This window comes from Haemorhous mexicanus, chromosome 1 (assembly GCF_027477595.1).
Source record: "Haemorhous mexicanus isolate bHaeMex1 chromosome 1, bHaeMex1.pri, whole genome shotgun sequence".
NCBI classification, from domain to species: domain Eukaryota; kingdom Metazoa; phylum Chordata; class Aves; order Passeriformes; family Fringillidae; genus Haemorhous; species Haemorhous mexicanus.
In genome coordinates, this window is record NC_082341.1 from 121,254,627 (window position 1) to 121,266,982 (window position 12,356).

The 12,356-nt window shown below is 37.1% G+C and overlaps 1 protein-coding gene across 1 annotated transcript in view; it reads right to left on the reverse strand.

Annotated features, from left to right (window-relative positions):
* The window catches only part of CA8 (carbonic anhydrase 8), a 50,247-nt gene that overhangs the window by 9,369 nt on the left and 28,522 nt on the right, over positions 1–12,356 (reverse strand). Inside the window, exons 7-8 of the mRNA XM_059861039.1 lie at positions 11,074–11,186; positions 3,872–4,041 (exon numbers count right to left, since the gene is read on the reverse strand). Coding sequence (XP_059717022.1) covers positions 3,907–4,041; positions 11,074–11,186 — 248 coding nt within the window. The 3' untranslated portion in view covers positions 3,872–3,906. The remainder of the gene's footprint in view (positions 1–3,871; positions 4,042–11,073; positions 11,187–12,356) is intronic.

Below are 12,356 nucleotides of genomic sequence, written 5' to 3' on the forward strand. Positions count from 1 at the left end.
TCTATTGTTCTTCACTCTCTAAATCTGAACTCAATTTTTTAACCTTCCATGTCTGAAAGCAAATCTATATTGAGCTTTTACTCCAAACTCCTTAACACCTGACTGGTTCTTTCACTATTGTATTTGATTTAGAGGTTAGAAATTTTTTAAGCTTTTTCAAAAGAAATGTATTTGAAAACTTCAGCAATGGCAGGAGAAGAAGGATGAAAAGGTCATTTAACGGGATGTAATTTGGATGCATGTCAAAAACCCTACCAAAACAGAATTCAGAAACTCATTAACCCCAAGCTATAGCTGAGAGAGATACATTTCCAGCAGAAAAGAAACAGAGCCAGGAGAGGCCACTTAGATAGCAGCAAACTTATTCTAAAACCTACTAGGTTAAAGAGAGCAGAGAAGCTGCAAAGTTCTATCTGTTTTGTCATCCTGAAGGCCCCCTTTAGAGCCTGGCCAAACTTTGTCTTAGAACAGGAGAGGAATATTTTGAGATCTGGGCTTTTCCATGATGCAGGAACATTAAAAAAAATTTAGTTCTTTCCCTGGTATTACACACCATGATATTCCATGTTTGTGTTAACTCTGCTTCTCACTCAAGAAATTAGAACAAATTACATCAAAGATCAACATACGCCATTTGATCATAAGCCACAAAGGGTTCAGTTTCATCAAGGTTTAAACCAAGGCTGAGGAGCAGATGTTCTGAAGCTTTGGGAGCATGGTGTGCATAGAGCCTGCATTCTGATTCAGTCAAAATTAATTAGACCTTTCAAACAACCTCTTTCTACTCCTATGGATACACCTACAGAAACATTTGTCTCCTTCTTTCTCCGGCAGAGTAACAAGGTCATGGCAAACTAACATTCCCCAAGGTTCTTCAAGTGGCTGGGCCACACTGGCTTGGAATAAAAAAAAAAATATTGAAAACTTTACTGACAGGAGTTCCAGCAGCCTTGGCAGAGGGGCATAGTGTAAGAAAATAAGTCAACCAGTGTGTTTGTAATTGTAATGTTAAAGACATACCAGAGCTTTAAAATAAAAAGTAATCTGCTCTTTGAAAAGAAGAACTGCTCCTCTTGAATCACTAGGAAGATGCTGCCCTGAAAACTATTACTTCCCCATCTACTACTGAGTCTTCATAGCAATATTCAGCTGATGCCAGCAGTCCCAGCTTAAGGGACTTCCCTCATTCCTGTGAAGGAAGGAATCTTTCTGAGGATTTCTGAGGTCTGTGTGAAGAGCTACTGTTCCACAACACCTTCCTCCTGGAGAGGTGTGAATAAATCACTACAAAGTAAGAAAGATTGTTTCCTTCCCTTTTTACCCCTTTGCATAGAAGAAATGTGAACAAAGTCATGTGATTGCTTTTCACACTTCATTTTTTTCAGCTCTCTAAACTCAATAGCAAAGATATATAATATTGATTATTTTGGCGCTACTTGGACTGATGCACACAAAACTGAAAAGACCTGACCAAATGAATTTCTGATAAATAATTCAATCAGGTGTAGAGAAACAAATGTCATTTCTTCTGTGAGCTACATTGTGCCAGGAGTCACAGTTCTTCCTCAGTGCTTGAGTGTCCATAATTAGTATGGCCCTACAGTGAGGACTATTACTTTGCATTAAAGATTCCATCATTTGAGAATTAAAACTGCAGATTATTTTGTGAAGCAAAGCCGAGATAAATCTTATTACATAGAAAAAATCTTTATAAGTATTGACAAATGTAATAAAATTTCAAACATGAAAGCAAAAGGGAAATTTTTACATTTCAATTCCATCATTGTAAAGGAAACTCTTTCATGCTTAAAATTCAAACTCAGTGTGTCAAGTAATTTCACTGTTACAGACTTGAATTACCTGCACTGGCCTGAGGGCATTATTCACTCTCTGAGAAAAATTGTACTTTAATATTGCTACAATTTTCCCGAGTAATTTTTATGCAGAAGCTGGGATGAATTTGAAACATCCATTTCAAGATTAAAGTGACAACATTTCGTTACTGCAGAGAACCATGTAATTGCGAATTCATCTTAGGGATATGCCCAAAATTAAATATGGGAATGAGAAAATAATATTAAAAAAAGGGATCAACGTTTTGGGTTTTTTGTTCAAGTTCTGGGATGCAGATATTAAATAGGGTTATAAAATACAAATAAACCCTTACTTCAACCGTGTTTAGATACACTGCATCAAATGTTTATGCTATATGGAAAGACCATGAAATTGTTGGTCATTGTCCTAGCCAATTTAATAATTTCTATTTCTATTTAATAATAATTTCTATGCAGGAGGGATGATAATCTTCTCACTTTGTTTCAATGGATCTTTTGGAAGCACTGAATTATCAATCTTTTTTATGGGTTATCTGCTACCTGATCATTTGTTACTTCACATGAAACTGGAGACTGGATCCACAGCACGCTCTGAATGGGCTTAACTCCACTCCAGAGCCTGACATGAACTTGAGAGGGAAAGACTTTAAAGTACAAATAAATATCCTTACCCCAAACAGTTTATCAAAACCCTTTAAGCAGCATGCTTTCCAGATCAATTTGTTATTTTGTTGTTTTGAAGAAATGTGAAGATAGAAAATCGGAAGCTTTTATATTATGTATTTCAACAGTAAATGGGGTCCTGCATTAAAGCAGGATCACTTCTTTTCAAAATCAGCCATAAAGCTGGTGCCTTGACTCATTACTTTCAAGGCAATAATTTGTCTTAGTATAATAGAATTGTTTAAGTTAGAAAAGACCTTTAAGATCATCATGTCCAACTACTACCCCGCATTGCAGGTCCACCACAAAACCATATCCCTAAAATCACACCTAACATCTTAAATGCCTTCAGAATTGGTGACTCAGCCACTTCCCTGGACTTTAACTCTCTTTGAATCTCTTTGCCAGGTTTTTCATTATAGCAAAACGTCCATTAACTAAGTATAACAAGGATTAGCAGTAACTGTTGAAAATTGAGGGGATTTATTTTATATAAAAAATAGATAGAGGCTGGGGGAACATAACATAAGAAGTTTTAACAACTGAAGCAGGATTAATATAGGTTCACATGTGTATTTCTCTCATGTCATCCTCAAATTCTTGCTCTGGGAGTCAATGAAAGTGGAAAAGAAGCAGCAACTACTTTGATGAAGGAAATGTGAAAAAATAGTCATGAAAGAATTTAATTTGTTGCCTTTTGTTCCTTCACTGGAATTGCTCAAAAATCAGTCTTGTTGGGAAAGAACAGCATTGTAAAAAAAAAAAAAAAATAAGCTAAGCCTCATTTTAGAATTAAAGGCCTCCCTCCAGACTACTACCCTGCTTTCTTGATAGTGTGAAAAGATACACCAATGGCTGGTCTTCCAGAAACATGGAAAGAAATCAACCAGTAAAAGTCAGTTACTGGGGAAATATACCACATAACCAAGGCATACTGTGCTCTTCTTCACTGCAGCAGGAGAAATTTAAAGCTACAAGAAGAAGTAATTGTGATGCAAGTGGGCATCATGATTCACTGCCTGGAGGGTGGTGAATGACTTTCTTGTTTTTCCGTTGCGTTGCTTGCATGCATGGCTTTTGTTTTACCTATTAAACTGTCTTTGCCTCAACCCACAAATTCTCTCACTTTTACCCTTCTGATTCTCTCCCCCATCCCACAACATGAAAGTGACTGAGCAGCTTGTGGGGCTTGGTTGCCAGCTGGAGGTAAATCATGACATAACCAAATTATTACACACAGGATGAAATAGAAATTACAGTGTCAGAATTTAAAATTGTGACAATGTATCATAACAGTAGCTAAAATGAGGTGCATTTTCTACTTTAACGAAATTATTTCAAAATTTTGATATTTCTGCTAAGTTTTTGCTTACCTGACTGAAGAATCATCATTGTTCTTCCTCCTTTGCTACTGAAATGCAGCCCTGATGACTCTATCACTAAGTGGCTGAGTTGGTCTGAAGTTATCTCCTAGGATTCCATCAGAGCCCTCTAAAAGTTCAGCACCTTTAACATGAGTCCTCAGTCTTCGAAATTCCTCTATCTGGAAGATAGAAAAACAGAAATTAAGAAGCTGAGGCACATTCTTCACCACTGAACTAATGATCAAAACCAGCCCTATCCAGCCAATTCTGCAGCTTTGAAAACTGGAGTGGTCAGGTGCCATATAGTAAGGTCAATATACATTAATAACATCTTTAAATAGTTATCAGCACTGTCAAAATATTTGAGATATAGAGAAAAACAAGAACATTTAAGCACATGGTTTGGCAAACTTCTCCTTTGCCTTTTCACAACTTCCTTTAGGATCTATAACCACCTTGGCCATTGCAGGTTGCATCCTATGAATCAGCCTTACTGTTGTGTGTTTAGAGTAGCAATTCTGGTCTTCTTCAAAGAAGTGCATTTCAGGAATAACTTGCTTGACTATAAATTGTTTTGAAATTCGCCTAGTGATTTATTTACTTCCTGAAACTATTGTTATCTTCTAAACCAGAAGAATTGTTGTTACCTTCTGAACCAGAACAGATTCTTACCTTTAGAGGATGTCTGTTGACATTTTATATGAAAAAATACAGTTTTTGTGATCAAAATAAAATACTGCTTCAAAAGATCTGTAGGTGTAGATAGTCAGAAAGTCAAATACGGTAAAAACTAAATATGAAATATTTCAATTGAGCCAAAACAAATATGTTTCTTGCTTATAGACTCTTTTTACATTTTTCTGAATCTCATCTGGTGTACAGAAGAATATGAGCAGCTTCTATCTCCATCCATGGTACTAGCATCAAGTGCTACGTGATAAAACATTTTACCTTACTGCTCACCTGTGCTGTTTTTAAGAGTCTGGTATTTTAAATAGTTACAACTACTAGAAAAAAAAAATTTTTCTTTGCATAGTCACAAGCTGTCTTAGCTGGATTCAGCAAATGTGCTTGATGGCTGACTCCCCTTTGGATTACAAAGCCTCAGCCTTTGTACTTGTACTGACCCTGTGACACTTCACTATGCAGCTCATCTCTAACTTGAAACTGAAGATACACAGAAAGTACAATAGAGCCTGGAGTATACAATCATTTTAACATCTAAGACATTACAGAGTTAATTTCTCCACAAAAAACACCCTAGGAAATATTACAGGGAGAATGTAAGCATGATTCCAGAATTAAATTAAATGAGGTACTAAACAGCAGGTAATGGCATTTTTATTCTTATCCTGCCTACAGAGAATACTTTCTTACTGCAACCTGGAACACAACTGCCCTCATTGTTGTTTTCCACTCTACAGCAGTACTGATACAGACTTATTTACTTGATTTAGAGGCTAGCTCTTCTCTGCTTAATTTTCCTCAAAACACAGTGTGCTTGGAAATCAACACTCAGCTTGTGGCAGCTGAGATATAAAGCAACAGCTTAGACTGCAAAAATGAAAAAAGCTCCTTGAAGGTGCATTTAGAGGCAGAATCCTGTTATGGAATATTTTTGTTGTTGTTTACTTAAAGGAAACTGAAAACAAACCCACTGCCAGCTTGGAATTGAAAAAGTCTTCAGAACTCAAGGGCTGGTAAATGACTGAAGGAGCTTTGTAAAAGCATACTTTTTCACCATCTGAATCAACTCTGGAAAGTCTGAGATAATTGCAGTTTAGGAAGGAGCACTTTACAAAAATGTGGCTTTTGTTTGATCTTGTGAGAATGAGATACTTCAAACAAAGACAGATGAAGGAGAGGGAAGAGCAGGCTCTCTGCAAAGCTGGCATTTGTGAGCTGTCTCCTACTGAAACTACAAATGCTCCGTCCCGGTTCCCACAGTGAAATCTTTCTCCAGGAGGTAACTCCTCACAAAGCAGCTTCCAGTTTCTTCAGTCAGGAGAGTAGAACTGACCTGTTCTCTCTGCCTGCTCTTTAGTCTTTAAGGAAGTCAAGAATTGTAGCTCTCCTCCAAGGGGGAATTTTTTCTGCGATCAACACCCTCCTTGTTTAGTTGTTCCTTCCATGGTTCAGAGTGCTATGACAGAAACCCTCTACACACATGGTGGTTTGCTCTACTCCTGAGAAGCACTTCTGTCAGAAAAGGACATTAGCTGTGCCAACACTACTTTCCCTATTGAATTTCCACATGGCAAGGTAATATGTTGTCTCAGGTTGAGAGGTAGCTAGATGTGTATTTTATTCCCATCTGTTAGAGGTGGAGCAGTTATCTTCTGTTAATTGGGCAGTTTTTCTTTATCTCTTCTACAACCAATCCTCCTTCTGGGAAATATCTCCTGTTATTGGGCCATTATGTGCCGCTGCATGGCTGATAAAATTACATCACCCCATTGTGAGAAGCTCCACCCAGAGGGAGGAGCCAAGCATTCCTAACTGGATGTAATCTGAGATTTGGAACATCACAGTCAGCCTTTCCCCACTGGATTCCCAGAGGAGCAGCTTTCTTCTCCACTGGAATTTCAGAGGAAGACCAGGCCCATCTACACCACCACCAGACTTTCAGAGGAAAACTACACCCTTCTACAGGATCCCTGCTCCAACAGAACCACACCTGTCACTCCAGGAGGACTGCAGCCACCATTCAATCAGACTGCTACCAGCACCCTGACCAATAGGGTGTCAGGTTGTGTTCTGACTCTGTCAGTAGTTTGGTTTTTTTTTTTTTGCACTATTGCACTCGTATTTTTTTAAATTTTCCCACTAAAGAACTGCTATTCCTATTCCCATATCTTTGTCTAAGAGCCCCTTAATTTCAAAAAATTGCAATAGTTTGGAGGGAGGGGATTTACATTTTCCATTTCAGGGCAGGTTCCTGCCTTCCTTAGCACACACTTGTCCTTTCAAACCAAGACACATGTGTGCCCTGATGATCCTGTTTCACTGCTCACCATCTCCTCACAGCCCCTCATAAGTCATTGCTGTGGAGTACACTCTGCAGGACTGCCAATGAAACAGATGTTTTAGAGGCTAAGCACACTTGGATAGTCACATACTTTTACCAGGAATAGCTCCTTTAAAAAGTTCTTCTCCTGCCCAGAAGACATTAAGGATGACCTAAGCCTGTTCACACTGAAATTTGGGATAAGTTCTAATCAGTATAAAGACAAATCCACAATGTGAACAGTTCTACTGAGTAAAACCATTCATGTTCAGATTGTGTAGGATTTTTTTTACCACTCATTTTATTCAGGTCCTGAGCATTCTTCTGTTCACTTACACATTTGCTGAAGAATAGAGCACACAATACTAAGAATTTGCATGTTTTCCATAAACATTTCTTTGATATGAGCTATAGAAGCATTATTCTTCTGTTTGAAAATTTTACATGTCTCCATGACACCTTCCAAGAACCATTGACTTACTTCCCAGCACCCAGAATACCATGAAGCTCTGAGTGCTTTATTTTAGTTTACATAAATTTTGGACAATTCCCACTAGAGCTCCATATGCTAGTTACTCTTTCTGTCCTTTGGTAGTTTTTCATTCTGAATTAGGTAGACAAAAGGACTAGAGACCACACCATTCAATAAAAGACCAGTTAACTCTGACAATGAATACAGCAGAACAAGAGATCCTTCTGCACCATTGTTTAAAATCCCTACTCTGAGTGGCTTAGACAATGCACTTGTTCTGGGCTTCAGTGAACCACAAAGCACATTATTCACAAATGTCCCATTTTTTTTTAAATATAGTGGAGAGAAGCATGACTAAGTCTTTTTCAATTATTTCCTGTTTTTACTGGCCTAATAGGAGTTTTCTCCCACTGCATTTCAGCAGGTACAAGCATGTGTGAGGTGTCTCACAAAAAGAATCAACACGGTTCTTTAAGGGCTGTGCATTTCAACATGAGTCAAGTGAGGATGAAAAAGATCACAATAGGAGGACAGGAATATGCACAGAATGACCCATGAAGGACTTTTTGATGGAAGGGAAGTCTCATGACAAAGAAAATTACTTCCAATGAGGAAACAGCATTCTTCATGATTCCAGGAAGGCACATCCTGATGCTGCAGTCCTGGATTGCTCTTTTGCTATTTGTATAGTCAGCACACTCAGATCTCCTCTCATTTAACTTTGACTTAGATCAATAGCATATGAACTCATCAGCTGAACTTTACTATCTGAAAATGTCTTCTGGTAAAAAAAAAGGTTCTCTACTTTGTAATGGTCAGCCTATTGTTCCTATGTCAAAATGGTTATTTCATTGCTTCAAAATAACAAAATGTGAAAGTATTTTATGAGTGTGACCATGAAACAGAGTGGCAGTTTTATTCATTTTTTGCCCTTATGGCCCGCAATTTATTAAGCTGATCAATATTGCTGCGTTAATTGCAGAAAATTGGCATATTGTCCCCAATATATGAACTAGTTTGATCAGAGGAAAGAAATAAAACTTATTCCATATTATATTATGTAATTCTTTATTTGCTTGTTATTGACACTCAGAACTTGATTAGTTCATGGCCTGAAAAATGAAAATAGCCTTGAATTTGTCTCTCACTGGCTATAACCACAGATGCTACTAGTGTTTATATAAAGCACTTGACATTTCATTAGTATCCCAAAGAAGAAATTTCTACAAGGTAATGACAAATGTAAAAATAATGTACTTAAACCTATTAAAAATGCATTTGCACTGAAATCTATGATTTAATACTACAAGCTGGCTTAATAAAATTAAATATCTCTACCAGCCTTCTATGGAAGATTCAAAATGGTATATCCTATACTACACCCTCTTATTTTCCACAGACTAAAGCCCTTGCATTTCTAACCTCTCCTTAATCTCTCCTGGGCAACTTGCTCTAGATGAACCTGCTTTAGCAGGGCATTTGGAATAGATGCTCTCCAGAGGTCCCTTCCAACCCCAATCATTCTGCAGTTCTGTGATTAAATGAAATCTCTCATAGGCACTCATGCCCACATGCACAAAAGAGGCCAGATAGTTCATTGCAGACAAAATGCTAATTACAACTTAAAATCTCGGAATTTTAGCTATAGCAAAATATTCTACAACCGACAAAATCTTAATTTGGGCATCATGGGTACATCACAATATCTTTCAATTTACGAATCCCAGAATTGTCTCTTCTCACTTACCCCATATTTATTTTTCATTGACATATTTGTTTTATTGACATATTTATTTTTCATTGACATCTGAAAGCAATATCTGATGAAATATATTTTTTTTTTAATCCCACCTTGGCAAAAGCCGTTCAAGTTCTTCATAATTATCTTCCCTGCACAACCTTAACTTAAATGCTGCAATCATAAATATCACAGAGGAATGTTTTTCTAATCGATGATCAGAAAAACATTCCTCTGTGATATTTATGATTATCTGTGATTATCTATGACAAGAATAGTGGATCATCTTGGCATGAGTCTGCTTCTATCCATCACTGGACTCCTGTGCCACCTCTCACCCATGTACAGGGCCAGTGGGAGGGAAAAGCTCCTCCATGACTTGCATGCCCTTCATCACTGCAATGTTTTTGGATGGGGTTGGAACCGATCACAGTGATGCAAGAGCACAAACCAGCTACCCCTCACCTAACAGAGGCCATGGCTGTGAATCTCAGTCTCTGCCCCGGGCACTACAGGTCACTCTTTCCCCCAGGTACAATATTCTTTTCAGGAGTCTTATCCCCTTCACACAACATTCCAACACCCTGCTTTCTTGTGGTAAATTAGTACATAGTAATACTAACTAAAGTTGTATTTCTCTTCTTAATTCCTCTTTTGTTCACCCTCTTGGTGTCTCCCACTACACGGGGATGGTTTAAACTCAGCTCTCCTCTGTGCACTGACTGGATTAAAAAGGAATAGAGATCACAAAATCTGCAACTAGAAATATCATACTATGTCTCACTGTATAATAGCTGTAATATCTTACTATGTCTCAGCTGTAATAGCTGGACTTTGTACATCTGATTAAGTCCCCTTATTTATCAGTGTTCCATCTGGACAATTAGGTGACAATTTACAAAATGCACTCTGTCTTTAACAGTTATTCTGAATCTAATAATGCTAACAGAATGCTGCTTACTCAGTAGTAAGTAATGCATTTACTCAGTAGAAAGCAGCCACAAGTCTTAGCTTTTCATGAACAAATAAAAGATTGATGATGGGATGCATTTAAGTTGCAGCTAGCAGACCACTTATTGGGAGCTATTGCTTTTATCCTATGATTAGACCTAGAATTCAGTTTCCATAAGACAAGAAATGGTGCCAATTTTAAATTGTTAAAGATGTCAAAATATTGTGCTGGCATCACTAGCAAAATTTTAAATTATTAAAGCTGAAATAATTGAAATCTGAATTTATCACCTTTTATACTTTTTTCACATGCTTCAGAGCAGGCAATGAAAATGAATGCATTCTGCTTCAGGGATTCTAGGTGGGTTCACTTAAATTAAATGCACATTCCTCCAGCTGGCATTCCCAGATTGTGGGAGAATATTCATCAGGAGCTTTCATTGTTTTTACTGGGATTATTTGTAGACAGATTTGAAAAATTGTACATAGAAAGGCTCAGAACTGTTAGATTTAATTTAAGAAAAAAAACCAAACATTTTAAAATACATATGTGTAATCAAATTTAAATAGGTAGGTTCCATTTGACATTTATTATAAAACTGAATTTTTAAAGAGCCAGATAAATTAAATACAGTTCAATGCAATCTAGCCAACCTGTCCTACATTAACGCTTTTCATTCTCCAGGATGTAGTGCCTCCCTGTGCTTTTTTTTACCTTCAACATTAAAAAGCAGTGATATTTGAAAGCTTACAATTATAAAGAATTGAATTTCTTTTTCCCATTGAGTTCCTTTTTTCTTTTTTGTTGACTTAAATATAAGAATTATTTTAAATGCAGATGATAAATGATAACAAGGCTTTTCATCTCTGACCTTTGCGTTGCTTTCAGTGACTCAAAAGGTTTAACCTTTACTTGAAAAGCCATGTACTGATCTAATGGGATCTTTAAGGAGAACAGACATAACATTCTGATATATACATTTGCACGCTATAACCTTTAGCTCATAACCATATTCCAAGGTCAATTTAAGCACAGCTGTTACCTGCACTTGGGACACAGTCAAAGGATAGCGAAATAATATCCAGGTGACACCCTCACTGCAGGGTGGAATGGTTAGAGAGCCCTCATACACCCAGTAGTCACGCAGAAGAGGATCTGAAACCAAAAGAAATGTGGCATTTTAATGACTCTTTGGAAGTTAGTGGTGTTTTTCAGTGACAGCTTATGACAGCTGTGGGCTCACTCGCATGACAAAGTTAGTAAGCAGAAGCTAAGGTGTGAATTTATAACCTGCCAAGAACTGCCCACTACTTCCTCATATGAATGTGTATGAGCTTGTGGTCATTATATGACAGTAAGTTACCCTGCAGATGTGCATTTTAGATGTGAAAATGCCACTTGGTAGATGTGAAAAATAACAAGAGCACAGCTGTTTAAATTAACACAGCAAATAAGCAATGTTATGGGAATAAAGGAATTCCTGTTCATGTCAAAAGCTAAAAAGAGACCTATATTGAATGCAGAGGGTCTGTGGTGATTGAATTTTAACTGACTTCTACATTTAGGATATGTCTCAAGAATTAAAATTATTTCATTTTTTAGAAAAAAAAAATCAATGAAAATTCAGCTGAAGAAAAGCTTTTCACTCTGCAGTTCTGGTGACAGTTTTGAGATGCAATGGTGCTTCCTACCTTTGCAAAAGTGAGTTGAATTTCAGAGGGGGAAAAACATCAAGGTTTACCTTATAATTACATAATTTTTTACATTTATACGTTTATTAATAGATTTATAAATAACTGTTAAGATAAACAGTTGTCACTGAAGAAAATGTACAATATTTTGTGCATGCAGAGTTTTAACTCTACATAAAAGACATTTGATTTTCATTATTTTAATTTTAATCTCTCATAGATTCCAATCACACCACACTTCATAAGTGAGACAACCAAGGCTTTCCTTTGCTGCTGTAGGACAAACAGCCTAAAAAGTACTAAAAAAGGGAGAGAAAACTGCCTAAAAAAGGAGAGAAAACTGCCTGACTGTAAAAGAGAGTTTCTCAAGAAACAAACCCAGAGAGAAACTGGAGACAAAGGGTGGTTAATCATGGCGTGGAGAGCCAGGGGGAAAGTTGTGACTAGCTTGACAGGGACAGAATGGGATACTGGAGACAAATAAACCTGCTTGGTGGAACTAACCTGTTACCGTCATTTCACTACTAGCTCAGAGGAAAATCAGTAGAATTAAATCTTGCTAATGAAGCCTGTGATTGTCAATAAATGGATTTTGTTTTGTTGGTGTAATTTTCTTTCTCAGCTACGAGATGAT